Genomic DNA, 19,285 nt, shown 5'->3' with positions numbered 1-19,285 from the left:
AAGGAAGGAAAGCAGGAAGGAAGGAAGGAAGGAAGGAAGGAAGGAAGGAAGGAAGGAAGGAAGGAAGGAAGGAAGGAAGGAAGGAAGGAAGGAAGGAAGGAAGGAAAGAAAGAGAGAGAAGGGGAAAAAAAGTGTTAGATTTGCCAAGTGAAGTTGCTGCAGGAGGACTGTGCCTGGATTTCACCGTGGTGTTGTACTTGTGGGATCTTTGTTACCCGGACGGACAGATAGACAGACAAACAGACAGCCCTGGGAGCGCAAGCCAGACCTTTCCCGCATGGAAAAATATCTTTACTACAGACAGCTTAAGAAAACAACAATTAACTGTGGTATTAAGAGCTAGTTTTAAAGTTTCCCGTATGAAAACTGCCTGGGAGCAAGGGAGAATGAAGTTAACGATGAGAGTAATTTCTCAGTCACAGGGTGACAACAGTTGGTTTCTGATCTTTTGCGAGCATCGTGGCTTTGTTTGCTTTGGGCAGGAGGGTGGTTTGCTGCTTTGGTGTTGTTGGTTTGTGTTGGGTGGGGTGGGTTTTTTTTTATCGGGGGGCGGGGGGAGATATTTTTGTAATGAACATTTGTTTCTCCACCAGCCAGCGGCTAAAGAAGATCTGCAAAGAACGGCAAAGAAGATTTTCGATTAAAACCTTAGCCCATCTCCACGGATTACTTTATATCGATTCCTATATATATGGCGGCGATTGATGGGCTCTAATTAAAAATCCAAAAGGGGGGGGAGGGGGGGAGGCAAAAAGTTCTTTCTGGGTCTCGATAAAGGAGCTTTTCATATACGGGAAATAAAGGCTGTAAAAGGTTACAAACGAAAGACTATTTTAAAGCCTCTCTGCGGTTTTCTTCTTTCTTAGAATAACCTTTTCCTGGCTCTTTCTCCCTCTAACTCCTTCCCTCCCCGACTCCAAGTTTGCCAACGCGCGGGATGCGGGTCTGGGACCGTGATTTTAATATCTGGGCTGGGAGCTATAATCTGATTGCTGCAGGAAGCTGCTCATCAAGGTAACTTCATGGCCTGGAGAGAAAAATTATGTAAACTGGCGGTATTAGCGCCTTTCATCAGCACACACACACCCAGGGACACACACACGCACACACTCACTCCTGCACCAGCCCCCAGGGGATGCTCCACATCAGCCCCCCACGCCCGCACTACCCCACGCACAGCTTCCCCCAAAGACTTTTATTTAATTTAATGCTCTTGATTATTTTTTTTCCCCCTCTCTATTTAAGGACTGTCGATTTGTGGTTGTTTGGTTGGGGTTTTTTTTTTGGGCTGTGAGGGGGGTGGGGTGTACAATTCCTCCTTCTCCCGCTGTATATCAGCCCTGACCTCACTTTCCCTGCTCTCAGGAAAACATTTTTAGGGCTTGTCTGGCTCTGTGAAATTACACATCGCCCGTACATGCCTTCATCATCTCCTCCTCTACCTCCCTGGGCCCCAATTATGAAACTTGGTTTTATCAAGGTGAAAATGTTGCCTCTCTCTATATATACACATAGATACGTATAGATATATGTAAATATCATATATGATATGCGTATATATGATATACATATATTTTTCCCCCTAAAGAATGTGACAGCTCTACCATCCCTCTTCCAGACTCCTGGGAAAAAAAAAAAAAGAGGGAGGTTTTAATTTAATTTTATTGTACCATTCCGACATTTCAGGATGAATCTGACCCTTTCTTTAAGCTTCACCAGTGTCTCTGGCTTCCCACCCCTAAAAGAGAGATTTTTTTTGAGGGTGAGGAAAAAAAATGTCAGCCAAAAGAAAACAAACAGAAAAGGGGAAGGGAAGACAAAAAATAGTCACACACCATCACCCCCCAAACTTAAATAAATAAATAAATAAACCCAACCCACAATTGAATTGCAGATAAACTTCAAGGAAATTCGGGAATATTTTAACTAGACACAAATCCGATGAGGGAAAAGCTTAGAAGTGCGTAGCATGCATCGCTTGCCGGAGCCGATCAGAGATACAAAGATGACAAATAATAAATAAGTTCAATTTTTTTGGGTTTCAGGTTTTGGGTTGTTGGGCTTTGGTTTGGGTTTTTTGTTTGTTGTTGTTTTTTTTTTTCCCGATTTGGGTTTTGTTTGTTTGGGATTTTTCTTGCTTCCTTCCTTAACTCGCACTCGACCTGAATAAATGATTATCTTAATTTATTTTTTCCCCCCCCTTGGTCGTGACATCCAAGGGCAGGAGCTAAGTTTGATCAGGCTGGTGAGCGATACACGCGGCAACAAAACCACTGGCGAAACGGTCGCGTTAGGAAGAAGAAAGTCGGAAATAAAATCAGAAGGAGGAATAGTAATGAGAGAGAAAGAGAAGAGACACAGCTATGACCAAGAGAGAGAAAATGGCTCTGTAATACAATCGGCATCGGAAAGTTGGAAAACTTACTTAGAAGCAGAAGTTACAGTTTTCTTTTCATCCCAGAAGCAGATTTTGGTTCTCTGAGCACAAAGTTCTTAGAGGGCAGAAAAATCACACATCTCTACTCACTCCCCGTTAGCCCCAGTTTTAGGCTGGCTCTCTGGGACCGTGCCTGCTCTTAAACGCTTTCCGAATGGACCAGAAGAGATAGAAAAGTTTTGGTGGTTGTTGTTTTTTTTTTTTTTTCCCTTTAAAAAAAATTCATTAAAAAATAACAACAAAAACCTCTCACACACTCAAGTTCCTGAAGCGGCAACAATAATTATTGATTTGGTTGGTTTGTTGGGGTTGGTTTTTTTTGTCAACTTTTCCCCGAAGCTGCAGAAGTCTGAAGGCAAAGACAGCTGCGAAGTGCGTGCAGGATTGCTCCAGGAAAAGAAGGTTCCCCCTTTTTCCCCCTCTCAGATCCAATCTTTGCAAGAGCCATTCCGACACACTGCTAAGCTAAAGGGAAATTCTCTTTGATAAAGCGGTGTTCCCAGCTTCTGGGTTTTAAAACCTAAATCTATATTCAAATCTGGCTGAAGGTGTGTTCTGGGATTTATGAAAGCCTCTTAAAGGGGTAAATTTACCAAACCGTGACAAAATCATCACAATCTTACTTTAGACATCTGAAGTGGATGAGAATTTTAAAGAGACCCTTGTTTATTTAAGTAACACTGTCCATCTCCGCCACTTGTTTTATTGGCCGCGGGAATTATTCCCAGCTTCTGAGGCTGGGGGTGGAAGGGGGGGGAGGGGGGGGGTGGGGGGTGTGAGGGTTGGTGGTAATAGTGGGGGGTGCAGAGGGAAAGGCTGGGATGTCCCTACCGCTCTGGCACGCTGCAGGCAGGGCAGCAGCTTTGCCTGCCCATTGCCCATGGCCAGGCAGAGCGGGCAGATGCAAGCAGGAATGTCAGAAACTGGCGCTGCCAAACCTGCTTTCCCTGGTATTTTCTCCAGGCACTGAATTTTGTTTCTCTTGGTTTGCTCAGCCCTCCTCTGCCACGGTCCGGCTTCCTCCAGACCCCAGACATCCCTTTCTTTCTTTCCCTTTTTTTTCCCCCCTTCCTTTTATTTTTAATCGATTTCGAAAATACCCTCCTGGTCAGGATACACGGGGACGAATTATCTCTCTCATTCTTCCAAGGTGGATTAAGGTTATTAAATAATATGTGGGGGCGGGAGACGATGGCAAAGGCGGAGGGTTGGGGCGCGGGGGAAGGGTTCAATCGGGATATTTATTACTGGTGCTCTGCTAAAGGAGAGGCTGAAGGGTGGCGTGGCCATGCGACATGAGGGGAGGTGAGAGGGAAGGGTTTGCCGGGCAAGCAAGGGTGGGGGTATGCTGCAAAGAGACGACAGGGGGTCTGCAGCTCCCCGTTATCCCTCCCAAAAGAACTCAACTAAGCAAACAAAAGCACAAAAAGTGCCCCCAAAAGACTCTCACGGCTCTTGGAGGAGAGAGCTCAAAACCTAACTCCAAGGAATGCAGGAGCTAGGGGTCCTGGACAGGCTGGATATACCAACTGGGGGTACCCCGGATACTAACTTTCCTCCAAATCTCCTCGCAAAAGAAAAAGAAACTCGAAGCTGCCAAAGTGGGAGTAGATCCCGACGGGCAGGGCTGCGGCTGCTTTTGTGCGAGGGGTTATTTTATTTGTTTGTTTGTTTGTTTAATTTCCCCTCCTCTTCCCTCCCTCCTTCCCTTCTTGCCCCCTCCTTCCTCCTCCTCTCCGGAGAGGAAAAGAAAATCACCACCAAAAAAAACCCAATCCAAACCCACAACACCCAACCCACAACAACCCCAAGCATCCCAAACCTGCTCCTGCAAACCTCCAGCCCGGGCTGCCACCGCCAGCGCTTAAAGTCCAAGGACAAACCACGTTGGATTGCAGGCAGCCAGACTCGGAGAGAGCCACAAAGAGACGAATTAATTGCTATAACTTCATTAACATAGGTCACCCCATTAAAATGATCGAGCCGCCGCATTTTTTCCCCCATTGTCAGAAGTGAGGGAAGTGGTGTGAACGCTGCCTCCCTCCGACTTCAGCTGTCTCCGTCCTCCTGCTTTTGGCCAAACCTTTATTATCGATGTTTCTCTGACCCGGGGAGAGCTGAGCAGGGACGGGAGGAGCGGGAAGCTTGTCCCAGTGCCCGGTCCCGATGTGCCCGTCTGAGGTCTAGTAGGCGGCGGGAAGCTTCCCTTTCCCCGGCCCTCCTCACCTCCCACCCCTCTTTTAGCAGCCCTGAATTTATGCCTATTAAAACGTGTTCCTATTTTGCACATCCAACTTAAAGCCGATGCCTGAGACCCGCTTCTCCCCAGCTCCTCGCCTCACCATCATCCTTACCTATCTTCTAAACAAAAGAGAACATTTAAAATACATTAATACTCCCTCTCCAGGTGACTCATTTCCCCTCGCTCCGGGCATACTTGGGCCTTGGGAGGTGGAAACGGGGGGATGCGGGCTGCTCGGCGGGGGCGGAATGAGGGTACCTGAGGTTGAGAACACCTCGCTCCCCTCTGTCCCGAGGGGTGCGGAGGAGTATCCCCTTTGCTTCCGCGGATTTCCTCTCCTTCAGCTTCACACTGCTCAGCCAAGGGCTGCTGCCAGGCTCTGCGTTTCGCCCTTCTCAAATATTTACTTATATGTTTTAATATCTTTGGTTGTTGTTGTTGTTGTTGTGGTTGTTGTTGTTATCCCCCCTCCAAGCTATCTGCTGCCCCCCCTCCTCCCCCTTCCCTTCTCTTCTCCTTCCCCCCCCCCCCCCCCCCCCCCCCCCCCCCGGGCAACACGCTAACGCCGTGGCTGCTGCTGTCCATCACGTTAATTTCTACAATGACTTCACAAGCTCCGCTCCAGAATGTATATTTTTTTAAGGCGAGCAGGTCCTTTGAATGTATATTCTCGTGTCATTTCGGTGGCTGTTATTTCTCGCTTGATTGTCCCCCCGGTACAGCAGCGGCCTGTTTTTTCCTCCCCCTCTTGTGTGTTTTGATTATTTTCCCCCTGGCTTAGATGTGTCAATCACTCTCTCCCTGCCATTGGTTGGAGAGTTTGCGTCAAAAAGTTGCCAGAGAAGGCGCTTTCTCAGCAAAGCTCCCCGAGAGAGGTAGAGACCTCAGCTCCAACGCACCCTGCCACCAGTATTCAAAATAAAAATCACTTCACCGGCTCCAGCACCGGCCAGCTCTGTATGTACCGAGCCCAGACCCCCAACATCCCTATATTCCTTTTCTCTCCCCTCCCCCGCTTCTTCCTCCCCCCCCTCCCCATTTATTCTTCTTTTTCGAACATTTTTTTTCATCTCCCCCCAACCCTCCCACCCCCTAACCCCCCCCCCCCCCCTCCCCTTCTCTATGTCTTGGGTATGATGTATGAGGCCAGCTCTCTAACCTCCCTCTTTGCGCTTTCTCTCCCAGATCAGCCCGAGTCCTGAATTAGGCGAGGATACGGGCGGCAGGTTTCACCCCTCGCCCCCCAGCCCTATCCGCGGCTTCGGCGAGCCTCGCAGGTAAGTCCGACCCACTGCCTTCTGCTTTCCTCTTTCTCGGTGGGCAGAAATGCAAGGGAAAGGGGCAATGAAAATCATTATTGCGATGATTATGATGATGATTTAAAAGAGTATTTTTGCGCTGGGCAGTGTTGGTAAGGCAGAGGGGTGCAGGCGGCTGCCCGAAGGAGATGCCTGGGAGAGGCAGGGCCAGGCCGGGCAGAGATGCAGGAGGAGTAGGGAAACGGCCCCGGCTCTGTCGGGAGATCAGCGGGGAGCGGGAGCTGCTGGATGAAAAGACGAAAGAGAGTAAATTCAGGAAGATACAAGGCAATTCCCACCGCATCCCTTTCCCGGCCGGGCTGTCTCCCGCGGGCGGGAGCGGTTCTTCTCCGCGATTCCGTTGGATACGTGTTTTATTCCCCCCTCTCCCCTCACTCCCAGTTTTCCAGTGGTTCCTTAGCAGCAAGGTGGACTTTCAAAATTAGAAATAACCGGGAAGAAATTTCTCCCCACTTTTGGCTGCTGCCTGAAGCCGTCCTCTTCTTCTTCCTCCTCCTCCTCTTTGCTATGCGAAGACTCCGCAAAGTAATTTTGCAAAAGGTGTCTTTGAGCTGGAGAACCGGGATGGGAATAATCAGGGAAAGAAACCTTCGAGGCATTTTAGGGCCGGGGTTTCATGGCTCGATGTGGGTGAAATGGATGGCGAGAACTGCATCCAAGTCGGAGAGGGGCTCGAGTCTTTTTTTCACCTCCCGGCTGCATCTGTATCATCTATATCTATATCACCGATGGATGGATGGATGGATGGATGGATAGATAGAAAGAAATAGATTGCCGCGGAAAAGCTCTTCCCAAAGGCAGGGGTCGGGTATAATGCGCACAACTCCGGCCTCTCTCCTTCGAGCCGACAAAGAGAAAGTCGGGAAAGTCCTGGTGCACCGGCACAAGTTTCATTAGATCTAAAAACCATCACCACCGCCCTGATTTATTTAGATTTCCCCTTCTCAGAGAAGTTGGGCATTACTTCCCCCCTCCCCCTTTTTTTTTTCTTTCCTTGCGGGAAAGATGTGTCCCCACTTTAATAATAATTAAGATTAAATTAGGAAGAAAAAGAAACAAGAGGAATACCCCAAGCCACCCCCCCCAAAAAAAAACCCAACAATTAAAAAATGTTGTTGGATGGCGATGGGGAAGTAGAAATGGGTCAACTTGCTCCACGGCGGAGGTCGCTGCCCGACCCTATCGCTTCTGATCGGCCTTTCAGTTGCCCTCATCGACCGCGAAGGGCTCGGATTTTGGGGTGGGGGGAAGAAGAGCAGGGGGCCGCTTAGCAGAGGCAGGCATGAGTCCATCCCTACCTTCTTTGCACAAGGGGGGAAAAAAAAATTATCTATCTATGAATTTCCGCGTTGGGAAATATCAGCTCAAATCCTTCCTGGTGTGTGTGAAATTAGGAATTAAAGCAAAATTAAAATGAGAAAAGCTGAGGAAAGGAGGTGGAGCCCGGTGCGAGCTCTCGTTTGCAAAACAAAACAAAACAACATTCTTTTTCTCTCTCTGCACCTTCTTCAGCTCCGCGGGAGCTTCTCCTCCGTGTTCCCTCCCCACCCCCCGCATCAAGCTTCCCGCATCCCCCCGCAGCGTGGCCAAGGGCAGAGCCCGCAGCCTTGCGCGCCCGGCCGCGGATGGCTGCCTTGCATTAATCAGGCCGGGCGATCAGCGGAGCTGGGGCCGGTGGCCCGTAATTAGGGAGCGTGTGCCGCCCGGATTATCTCGTTAGTTTATCAAGAAAACATTTATTATAATTAATTCTCGGACGGGGTAATTATTATTGAGTGAGGGCAGAGCAACTGGTAGCCGGTTTCTTTGCGAAGCTGGGGATGGGGGTGGGTGGGGGAGGAGGGGGAAAAAAAGTGACAGATTGCGGAGCGGAGCCGTTGCTCCGCGGGCTGCGAGGGCCACCCCGGGATGCGCGGCCGCGGTGGAGCGGCTCCGCGGGCGGCCGCGCTGGGCTGGATGTTCGGCGTGGTGCCGCCGAGTTTAACAGAGCGGAGGAGGTTTGGGGTTATTTTCTGTTGGCTTCCTCTTTTTTTTTTTTTGCTTTGAGACGGTGTTTGGTTTTGGTGGGGTTTGGTTGTTCGGTTGGTGCTTTGGGGTTTTTTTGGTGCTTCCCCCCCCCCCCCCGCCCCTCGTTTTTAAGCAAGTGACTAAATCAGTTTTTCTCCCCCGCGCATCTTGCGCTCGAGAACAAATTTGTGGCCGAACACCCGGTGCGGACCCGGGGTTCCCTCCTCGCCAATCAGCCGCTCTTCAACCTCCCTCTGAGAATGTGGCTTGTTAAAACCGAGGCACGACCCTGCGCTCCCCGCGCTTGATGCGTGCCCACTCCTCGCCAAAGGGGGGAAAGGGGAAACTCCTCAGAGCGGAGAATCGGCACCGACGAAGCCGGGGAGAGGAGGGGGTTTGCACCGGGACCAGCAGTTCCTGCAGGAGCTCTTCGGCAGCTCTCAGCCCTCCCCGTGCTGTTTGTTAGCTGAGACGCGGAGCTGTGAGGTGTTCGGGGCGAAAAGTTGTGCTAGAGTTCTTTCTTTCGACGGCCGCTGGCAACGGAGAGAAGGGCAACATCTTGCCCCAAAAGACCGACATTTAAGAAAGATTTCCCGCTGGAAGAACTGTCTTAACCTTTTCAAGAGCCCCGGGCTGGTCCCTCGTCGGCCATTTTTTGGCGAAATGTGTGTGTGTTTGGGTCCCCTCTCTGCAGAGGGGATTCCCCCCCCCCCCCCAGCGCTGTAAAGAGCCCGGGACACCGAGAAACCCTACCCGGAGTCTGGGGAGACGTTCGCCCACCTGCCGGGGCTCCTCCCGGGGCCGCTCCCCACCGAGATGTTTGTTTTAGCTTCTGCTCCGTCGTCAAGAGTTCTTTTTTTTTTTTTTTTTTTTTGAAAGCTTAATAAATCTGTTACTTGCCTCCAAATCTAATTACCCGGAGTACTAATTAGGTGCAAATGGCCGGTGGAAATTACTGCAGACGTGGACTGATGGCGGTAGAGCAGAAAGTTTGCCTCTTCCCGAGCTGGCATTTGAGCTCTGAATTGCAGCAAGCGTAGAGGGGGAAGGGAAAAGGAGGAGGTGGCGGAGAAGGAGATGGAGTAGGGGGGAGGAAAGGTTTGAATGTTGCCCAAACCTGGGATAATTAAACTCCTTGCAAGAGACTAGGGGAGAGATAGGTTTCTTGAATTGTTTCTTTGTTTCTCACCCTTGGGCTTTGTTATCTGCATTATTTATTTAGCCGAGGGGTTCTTTGTGCCTGCCAATGGCCCCAATCAAGTTTTGCTTGAGACAATTAGCCGGTGCCCGGCCGGGAATCCTATGCAAATGCCCCGGGCTGCTGTACAATGCGGGCAGTTGAAGGCGTGGGGGGGAGTTTTGTTCGGGCAGTAATTACTGGCTGGGATGTGACCCCCCCTCCCCTCCTTTTCCCTCCCCTCTTCACCTTTTTTTCTTTTTTTAAGATGCATTTATCTAGTCAGTCTCTCCCAGCTCCCAAATCCGTCTAGGGTCCGGCTTTACGAGCTGGAGGTTTGAAGGCAGAGAGGGGATAAAAACTGCGAGGGGGCAGCGAGCTGGCCTGACCCCCCTCCCCCCTCGCTCCCCGCGCCAACGGCCCTCCCTCCTCTTCTTCCTTCGCAGGCACCTGGCGGCCCCCCTCACCCGACGGCACCCCCAGGCACCGCCCGGGGCAGGCAGGGCGCTCGGCCGGCTCCCCCTCGCCCGGATTTCGGCCAACTCTCTTCCCCGCCACAACTTTAGCATGATGTCTTATCTTAAGCAACCACCTTACGCAGTTAATGGCCTGAGTCTCACAACCTCGGGCATGGATTTGTTGCATCCGTCCGTCGGTTATCCCGGTAAGCCAAGTTTTTCTTCCCTCTTTCCCTCCGCTTTACTCCCTCTTATATTTTACCCCACGGAGGAGACGCCACCGGGCTTTTAGAAGGCACAAGGACTGTGATGGCTTGGGTAGATGGAGGGTTTCAGGTCCCACTTTCTCCTTTCCTCCTCACTCTCAACTTTTTACCCGGGGAAGCGTCTGCGAAGCGGGGCCACTCTGGACAGATGCCCCAGACCCATCCAGGGGAGATGGGGAAGTGGGATTCCTGCCCGGTAGCAGCTGAGGACTGGGGTGTTGGTCGCCCAGAAAGATGGGGAAATGGAGGTGCCTCGTCTGGGAAAGGGGCCGGAGGGGACGGAAGGGGCTGAGGGGCCGCTGAATGACATCCAGGGCCTCTGGCTCCTTTCGCAGCCACCCCCCGAAAGCAGCGGCGGGAGCGCACGACCTTCACCCGGGCGCAGCTGGATGTGCTGGAGGCTCTTTTCGCCAAGACCCGCTACCCCGACATCTTCATGCGGGAGGAGGTGGCCCTGAAAATCAACCTGCCCGAGTCCAGAGTGCAGGTAGGAATCAGAGTGACCCCGGAGACTCCTGCCCTGTCCCCTATTTCCATCCTGGTGTGAAAGGTTTGGGCTGGCAGGGAGGCAAGAGGGCTGTTTTAGGGAATGGGGTCAGGCTTTGAGGGAGATCAAGCTCCTGTGTGGTGCAGGAGGTTTGTAGACGGATGAAGGTGCAGAGCGATGGCGTGACAATTTTCCTCCCCGTGGCAGAAGTGCGGCCACCCTCTTCCTCCTCCCTGTGCATTGGCAGGGTTTCAGCAGCTCCCAGGTCTCAGCTCCTGAGTCCTCTGCACCCCTCCCCAGCACCCTCGATTTCTGTGATCTGGGCAAGTCTCACTAGCACGCCCCGGGTACCAAGTCCCGGCCTGTCCTGCAGGCTATTTGGGCCCTTGTGGAAGCTGCAAAGGATCCCCCCTTCCCCAGGTATTCCCGCATCCCTGGAGCAAGGCCAGACTGGGATCCCCTTTCACATCAGTACTGACTGAGGACTTCCTCTCTCTTTGAAGGGACTTTGATTAGTGAGGGGATGTCTCGGTGAAGAGGATCCCTCTCCTGGGGCTGGGCTGCATCTCCTCTGCAAGCAACTCACAAGGGCCTAATCCAGACAGCAGTTTGGAGGTGCTACTGGCAGGGCAAGAGCATCCTGACCCCAGCATGGATCCAGGACACCCCTGCAGCCAGGGCTGCTCCAAAGCCATCCCTGCCGCTTGCCTCCTTTTGAGGCTTCCCTGGGTTGTGTGGTACTGGGGAACATGGAGCATGGTCACTGATAGCCCACACCAAAACCTCATCCTTCTCCGTGAAACCTCTCCAGCAATCCTCCCAAGACCCTCCTCGGTCCCTGCTAAGAGAGGGTGAGATGGGTTTGGGTGCCGACCTTGGTCGGGGTGAGGTGGTGAGAGCAGCGAGCCTATTCAGAGGGTCAATGAGACATCTTCACCTTGTTTCCCCAGCCCCTGCCTGTTACTCTAATTGTTCCCTCCTTTTCTGACACTATTGTTTCTAATTAAGGGCTTGACTTCAATAGGCCTTAAATGGGGATTCCTGGGGGTCCCCGACTGTCAAACAGGAACCGCTTCCCACCTCCCCCTCCAACTCTGACATCCCTTTCTCCCCAAAATGACCTTATTAAGCAGTTTGATTTGCCCATTTCCACTTGTTATTACTGCTAATGATCTCAGGGAGGGGGAGCCCCGGAGCTTTTCTTTGCAGCAACCTGCAGCCCTCTGCTTATAGTGCCTCCTCCCCGGAGAGGGCTCCCCGCTACCGGCTCTTTCCCCGCCTTGGAATTGCCTGCACATCCCTAACATCAGGCTTTTTCTCTCTTCCTCCCCATGTCTGGGTCTCAAGGTGTGGTTTAAAAACCGCCGAGCCAAGTGCCGGCAGCAGCAGCAGCAGCAGCAGAACGGTGGCCAGAACAAGGTACGACCTGCTAAAAAGAAGAATTCACCAGCCCGGGAAGTGAGCTCGGAGAGTGGGACCAGCGGGCAGTTCACTCCCCCCTCCAGCACCTCGGTCCCCACCATTTCCAGCAGCAGTGCCCCTGTATCCATCTGGAGCCCAGCATCCATCTCCCCGCTCTCAGATCCCCTGTCCACCTCATCCTCCTGCATGCAGAGATCCTATCCTATGACCTACACCCAGGCATCAGGCTACAGCCAAGGATACGCTGGCTCGACCTCTTATTTTGGAGGGATGGACTGTGGATCTTACTTGACCCCTATGCACCACCAGCTTCCCGGACCGGGGGCCACCCTGAGTCCCATGGGTGCAAACGCGGTCACCAGCCACCTCAACCAGTCTCCAGCCTCGCTCTCTACCCAGGGCTATGGAGCCTCCAGTTTGGGCTTTAACTCCACCACCGATTGCTTGGATTATAAAGACCAAACCGCCTCCTGGAAGTTAAACTTCAATGCTGACTGCTTGGATTATAAGGACCAGACATCCTCATGGAAGTTCCAGGTTTTGTGAAGAACCTTTGTGATAAGGAGTGACATCGCGACCAGAACGAACAGGCTGGGCTGAGCGCTCTAGTTTTAGTCAGGTCTTGGTTAAATTAAAAGAGAGGAAGAAAAAAAAAACCCCACAAACTTAACTCAAAGGACAAACGAACGAACGACAACAGCAACGAAATATTAAACCGACAGCAACAAGAGGGGGGACAGTGTTGGTGTGATGCTGTTCAGACTCATCTCCTGCTCAGACACTCTGGAAAAGGAATAATAAAGAGGAAAAAAAAACCCAACAAAACCCGACCAACAAAACAACTAAGAGAAGGAAGGCCTTAAACGGACAGATCATCTAGCGAGCAGAAAACAGACAGACCCATCTGCGTTCTTTCTAGTTTTAGGCAAATCGTTGGGGGTTTTCTTTGTTTGGAAGATGTGGGAGATCGTCCCACTTAATGGGCCAGTTCTAAAAACAAGAACAAAAACAAAAACAAAACAAAAACCAAACCCACAACCCAACAAAATCAAAATCACCAAACAAAAAAACCAACAACAACGAAAGAGAAAAACGAACGGAAAAAAAAAAAACCCAACGAAAAAAAAAAAGTTTAAAAAAAAAAGTCTAGGTTTTTATTTCTTTTTTTTTTTCCCCCGTGTGTGTGTGTGTGTGTGTGTGTGCGTGGAAAGTTCCTTCACCCAGAGGTTTCCAGCGTGTTGGCCAACCCTCCGTTAAAATGTTCGGAATGGACAACATCTCTCTCTCTCTCTTTTTTTTTCTCCTTCTTTTTCTCCCTTTCTCTTTGTTTCTCTCTCTCTCTCTTGCTCTTGAGCTCATCCAACTGTTTCATGCCCAACTTGCCCAAGTTGGCACCCCGGAGAACTTGGTTCAGGGCTGCGTGGGTTGTGTGACTGATTGTCCTAGCTGCACTACTTTATTTAAAGATAAGAGAACAAAAGAAAAAAAAATAAAGAAAAAGAAAAAAAAAAAAGAAGAAAAAAAAATAATGTTGATAAGGAGTCAATATTGTAGTTTTCAAGAGACAATCAGTGTGTGTCTTATATAAATGGTACATCTGTGGTTTTTAATCTGTGCTAGACTTCAAAACTGTGATCTCCTGTATTGTATGCAACTTATGAACTCCGGCGCCGGCAGGAGTTCGGCTGTGATTTTAAATAGGTTATAATTATAAGTGAAATTCAGAGCGACTGAGTTAACTATTATCATCCTTTTCCTTTCTTTTTTTTTTTTGTTTTGTTTTGTATTATTATTATTTTTTAAAAGGGGGGGGAAAAAGGAGGGGAAAAAAAAAGAGGAGGGAAAAAAAAGAGGAGGAAAAAAAAGGAGAAAAAAAGAGGAGGAAAAAAAGGAGGAGGAAAAAAAAGAGGAGAAAAAAAGAGGAGGAAAAGAAGAGGGAAAAAAGAGGGAAAGAAAAGAGGAGAAGAAAAGAGGAAAAGAAAAGAGAAAAAAGAAAGAGGGGAAAAAAAGAGGAAAAAAGAGGGGAAAAGGAAAAAATGAGGAAAAAGAAAGATAAAAAAAGAGGAAAAAAGAAGAGAAAAAAATGAGGGGAAAGAAAGAGGGAAAAAAAGAAAGAAAATAAGAGGGAAAAAAAGAAAGAAAATAAGAGAGAAAAAAAGGGGGGGATAGGAAAAAAAAGAGAGATAAAAAAGGAGGAAAAGAGAAAAAAAAGAGGAAAAAAAGAGGAAAAAGAGTTAAAAAAAAGAGGGGAAAATATTTTTTAAAAAGAGAGGGAAAATTAGAGGAAAAGAAAGAGAAACAAAAGAGAGGAAAAAAAAAGGAGAAAAACAAAGGAAAAATTTAAATTATATAACAAAAAAAAAAAAAGGAGGTGAAAAAAAATCACAACCCCCCCCCCCCCAATCACCTTTCACCTGAGGTGAACTGCACTGAAACTTTTTACAACCAAATTCTCTCTGAATTGAAAAAGAAAACCAAAACCAACCCCCAAAAATAAAACAATCCACCCCCAACCCCCACCTTTCCCGAGGACATTAAAACTCCTCTGGAGCTCACTTAACTGCTGGCCACGCCGCCGGCGGCAGCCCTCAAATCCGAGAGGATTTTGGGCAGTTGCTCTGGCTGGAGGATGAATTTAAGCTGAGAAATTCGTTGCCGTTTATGCTTGCAGATGTGAAATGGGAAAAGGAAAAAGAGAGAAGAAAAAAATCAGAGATATATGCATCAACTTTTTTTTCCTTCCTTTTTTTTCCTTCCTTTTTTTTCTTCCTTTTTTTTCCTTCCTTTTTTTTCCCATCCTTTTTTTTTTCTTCCACCCCCGCCCTTTTTTTTTTTTTTCTTTCTTTTTTTTTTCTTTTTATTTTTTTTTCTTTATAATTTTTTTTTCCCTGGATTTGGCAGAATATGTATAATTATATTAAAAAATGGTTCTAGCACACTCGATGGTTGTCTTCCATTTCAATCGTATCCGGCGAGCGGCGGCGAAGGGCGATGCCGTCTGCCGCAGGCGGTGCGGGGGGGAACGGGGACGAACGGACACAAGGAAGGTCCGGGCTGCTTCTGCAGGGGTTTTGCTAGCGGCTTCCCCGAGGTGAGGGAAGTAAAACGAAGGGAGGATTATTTTCTTTGTGCTTCCTTTGTTTTTTAAAAGGAAGCATTCGTTGCAAACAAATCTTGGATAATTTAAACTTCTTCCCCACCCTGCCTCCTTCTCCAGCTTCCCCAGATCCCCAGAGGAGGGGATGCGTTTGCTTTGTGCCCTCCTGGGAAGTGCCAGTCCCAGGCTGTATCTGGGAAGAACTTTAAATTTCCCAGGCTGATCCAGAGATGAGGAGTAGGGAAACTGGGAATGATCAGGTCTCTTCTGCCAGGCAAGCAGCAACGGAACAAGGAGACACAGACTGAAGTTGTGCCAGGGGAGGTACAGGCTGGATGTTAGCAGGAAGTTGTTGGCAGAGAGAGTGATTGGCGTTGGAATGGGCTGCCCAGGGAGGTGGTGGAGTCGCTGTGCCTGGAGGTGTTGAAGCAAAGCCTGGCTGGGGCACTTAGTGCCATGGTCTGGTTGCTTGGCCAGGGCTGGGTGCTAGGTTGGACTGGCTGAGCTTGGAGGTCTCTTCCAACCTCCTTGATTCTGTGATTCTATGATCTGTGCAGAGGTGCTGGGGAAGGAGTAGGACAAAAGTTTAACCTACAGTTTGACAAGTTGAAACCACAGCACCCTGTGATGCAGGATCAGGCCCTTCCCAAGCATCCCTGCTCTTGGCAGCTCTCTTTCTGTTGTTCTCCTGTTTTTTCCCTCTCTTCTTCTCCTGCACATCACTGTGATCACTTCAGCTCTAAACTTCATATGGATTTAACACAGCAATCATAAATGGACCTCTGGAAAGAGAGAGTGAGAGATGCAGAAAAACACCCATCACCATCCTGCTCCTTGTCACCAGCTATTACCTTACTGTCTGCAAGTCACATGGAGACACTACCACGGTCCCCAGGACCAGGGAGCACAAACGTAGCAGCAGCAGCAGCAGCACCTCTCTGGTAGTCTGTCAGCTTTGCATCCCCACATCCCAAATGGGGATGCTCCTGACATACACAAGTAAACCCCTTCTCTTTCTCATGATGGCATTTCTGTCCCCTGCCACCCTGAGCAAAGATTAACCTTTAAAATAAAGGTATTAGGCAGCTCTGAAGGCAGAGGAGTTTTCACTCTTCTCCATGCTAGCCTTTGTCACTGGGTGGTTTTCTCATTTACTTTGATTTAAGGGAGGATTCCTGTGAGGGGGGAGTGGAGGCTGAGGCTGCTGGGTGGCTTAGCTGGGTCCCTGCCACTGGCTGCTCCCAGGCAGCAGCGCGGAAAGTTTCATTTCTTTGCTGATTTGGTTCAAGCCAAACAAAGTTTATTCAGCTAAAAAAAAAATAATCATCATGATAAAAAAAAAAAATCTGGCCAAGTGAAACAGGCTCAGAAAGATCAAGTCCTTGTTGGACCAGGATGCAGAATCTCACTTGCATGGAAGGGCTCTTTGTTTCCTGGGATTTTGATTTTGGTTTGGTTTTTTTAAAGCCTTTTTCAGAATATCTTTTTACCATTATGCTTTTCCACATCTTATCTTGCACTTCTCTTTCCTGTTTCCCTGTCTGTTAGGGATGAGCTCCTCTGGCTACAGCTCGTTTTTTTCAGAAAAAGCTGATTCACAGAGTCATAGAATCAGGCAGGGTTGGAAGGGACCGCAAGGAGCAGCCACTTCCAACCCCCTGCCATGCCCAGGGACACCCTACCCTAGAGCAGGCTGCACACAGCCTCAGCCAGCCTGGCCTCAAACACCTCCAGCCATGGGGCCTCAACCACCTCCCTGGGCAACCCATTCCAGCCTCTCACCACTCTCATCACCAACAACTTCCTCCTCATTTCCAGGCTGAATATCCTCACCTCCAGCTTTGCTCCATTCCCCCCACTCCTGGCACTCCCTGACACCCTCAAAAGTCCCTCCCCAGCTTTTTTGGAGCCCACTTCAGATGCTGGAAGGCCACAAGAAGGTCCCCTGGGAGCCTCCTCTGCTCCAGTCTGCACAGCCCCAACTCTTTCAGTCTGTGCTCACAGCAGAGGTGCTGCAGCCCTCTGAGCATCCTCCTGGCCCTGCTCTGCACACGCTCCAGCATCTCCACATCCTTCTTGTAATTTAGGCTCCAGAGCTGGATGCATGGCAGGAATTTCTCTGAATTTCCCCTGGCTTTTGTAATTTCCATGTTTTCTCTACCTGTTTGTTTCTGATTTTAATTTGAATGGGCACTTGTGTGGGCAAAGGGTAAAATCCCAAGGTGAGCTGGCAACACACAAAGTGCTGCACAAAGAACATTTTAACTCCTTTTTAATTTTTCATGTTTTAGATCTCCCTTCTGGCCAAATTAATTTCCTCTGAACTCAAGGTGTGGGAGGCAATTCTGGATCAAATAAAATCAAGGGGAAAACTGGGGAGACCACTTCAGTTTAATGTTGGGAAGCTGGATTTAGGGACAAAGAGCTGATTAAAAGGGCTGTTTGATCTGAAGTGTCTCCTTTCCTCCCTCAAAATTTATTCATACAAGGGAATCCTCTCCCTCTTCTGCAAGGTGACATTTCCCACCAGAGCTTAAAAAACCTCCAAAACTGAAAAAGCAGACAACCAGGGGGGGAAGTTTTGATCTCAACCACAGCCCAGCTGTCTCCTACTTCTCTGCCTGCCCTCTGGCCGATGTCGTGCTTGCACCCTGCCTCCTCCTTCTCTGATCCTCTCCTGCTCTCCTTCCCTGTGTGACCTCCTCTCCATTCACCTTCCTGCAGACTGCCTGCTCCCCTGCCTGCACCTTGCCCTATCTACATTCCCACCCCATGCCTCATCCCTGCCTGTTCCTTGCCAGCAGCAGCCCACACTGCCCAGTTCCTCCTTAGTAACCAGTGTTCACCAGGGTTTGCTTGGCTCCCATCTCAGGCTGAGCCAACCCAGGGAGCCCCTAAACAAGGGCCGTTTTTTGGGGTGATCATAGTTCCAGGAGGAGGCCAGGGCTGGGGATAACTGCTAGTTTCCAAGGAGACAGGGGAGAGTGACTCAAAATAGGTGGATTTAGGGATTTGCAGAATAACTTCCCCACCTGGAGCTGGGAGGGGGGCACATGAATCCCACAACCCCCCCATCACAGTCCTGGCACCGTCTTATCTGGGCTTTGATTTGAGTGGAGAGTTGGGTAAGGGTTTTGAAAGGCTGAGGATTGGAAATTTTGGGGCATGCATATGGGTTTAGGAGGGCTGTGTGTGGTTTGTGCTTGGGTTTGGGCGTTTTTTGGGTCCTGAATTCATCCAGTTTTGAGGACTGAGAGGGAATCTGGGGCACTAAAAGGTCCCCCCACCCTCTTTTGCTCTCTCTGTCTCCCATTCTTCAAAGAGCAGAGGAAGGCAGGTCCTCCAATTCCCTGGGGTCATGCAGGACTTGGGGGGTGATTGGGAGGCAGCCTCCTGCATTTTCAGGGGGCCACAATTTCCCTCACCCCCAGCCCAAGCTGGCGGCTGTCATGTGGGGAGGGGTCACCTCTACTCTGCCAGCCCTGCAGGGTACAGGGACTAAGGGGGGTGCACAGGGCTCAGAGCCTCCACATAGGCACCCCAGTCCCTGCAGAGCCCCATCCCACATACACACAGGCAGGGTGGAGCTGTGCACAGCTGCAGATGCATCTGTTCTCAGCGCATGTGCACACCTGCATCCAACACAGACCCTCGTGCACCTCGCTGAATGCATCCAGCATAACTGCACCTCTCTGGCACCAGGGCATGCAGCAGGAATGCAGACAGCATATCAGAGCTGTCTGTTGCAGCAATGCACCTAGCAGTGCACCTACCGAAATGCACAGAGCAGAGGTGGATATGGCCATGCCTATGCAGAACCAGTGCCTGCAAGTGCAAGGGGTTCTGACAGCGCTGGGCTGAAGGGGCAGGAGCTGGAGGGGGCTGGGAGGGGTCAGCGCTGTGCTGGTGGCTGTGCTGTGTGGCTAAGATGGGAGGGAGGGAAGAGGGAGAAAAGGAAAAATGTAGAAGGAAGGAATTTGGAAAGAAGGAATTTGGAGGGAAGAAAGGGGGGTGAGGGAGGAAGGAGAGAAGGAAGGAAGGGAAAGGAAGGAAGAAAGAGAAAGGAGGGAAAAGGAAGGAAGGGGGTGAGGGAGGAAGAAAAAGGAAGGATGAAAGAGAGAGGAAGGAAGGAAAAGGAAGGAAGAAAGAGAGAAAGGAAAGAAAAGGAAGGAGAAGGAAGGATGAAAGAGAGAAAGGAAGGAAAAGGAAGAAGAAAGATAAAAAGAGAAAGAAAGAGAAAGAAAGAGATAAAGAGAGAAAGAAAGAAAGAGAGAAAGAGAGAAAAAGAGAAGAAAAAGAGAAAGAAAAAATAGAGAAAGAGAGAAAGAGAGAAAGAGAGAAAGAGAGAAAGAGAAAAAAGAGAAAGAAGGAAA

The 19,285-nt window shown here is 49.7% G+C and overlaps 1 protein-coding gene across 5 annotated transcripts; it reads left to right on the top strand.

Moving 5' to 3' along the window:
- The first annotated feature begins 5,518 nt into the window (after positions 1–5,518).
- Positions 5,519–13,620, top strand: OTX2 (orthodenticle homeobox 2). Of its 5 annotated transcripts, XM_064149296.1 has the most exons (5): positions 5,519–5,636; positions 5,865–5,956; positions 9,629–9,846; positions 10,242–10,393; positions 11,741–13,620. In XM_064149296.1, exons 3-5 carry the CDS (start codon positions 9,750–9,752, stop codon positions 12,359–12,361), a joined length of 870 nt encoding a protein of 289 aa, XP_064005366.1. In that variant the 5' UTR covers positions 5,519–5,636; positions 5,865–5,956; positions 9,629–9,749; the 3' UTR covers positions 12,362–13,620. The 5 variants fall into 5 exon arrangements, with proteins under 5 accessions (XP_064005366.1, XP_064005191.1, XP_064005279.1 ...); XM_064149121.1 differs by lacking the exons at positions 5,519–5,636; positions 5,865–5,956 and adding an exon at positions 7,848–7,995; XM_064149209.1 differs by lacking the exons at positions 5,519–5,636; positions 5,865–5,956 and adding an exon at positions 8,184–8,670.
- Positions 13,621–19,285: the final 5,665 nt, after the last annotated feature.

The sequence above is a fragment of the Pogoniulus pusillus genome, chromosome 1 (genome assembly GCF_015220805.1).
Source record: "Pogoniulus pusillus isolate bPogPus1 chromosome 1, bPogPus1.pri, whole genome shotgun sequence".
Classification (NCBI taxonomy): Eukaryota; Metazoa; Chordata; class Aves; order Piciformes; family Lybiidae; genus Pogoniulus; species Pogoniulus pusillus.
Note: the sequence above shows the minus strand (reverse complement) of the source record. Positions and strands in the feature narration are given on the sequence as shown.

Coding starts and splice junctions, on each gene's coding strand:
- OTX2 (XM_064149121.1), top strand. CDS start 7,907: ATGCGCGGCCGCGGTGGAGCGGCTCCGCGGGCGGCCGCGCTGGGCTGG. Junction 9,847..10,241: donor TCCGTCCGTCGGTTATCCCG/GTAAGCCAAGTT, acceptor CTCCTTTCGCAG/CCACCCCCCGAAAGCAGCGG. Junction 10,394..11,740: donor TGCCCGAGTCCAGAGTGCAG/GTAGGAATCAGA, acceptor CTGGGTCTCAAG/GTGTGGTTTAAAAACCGCCG.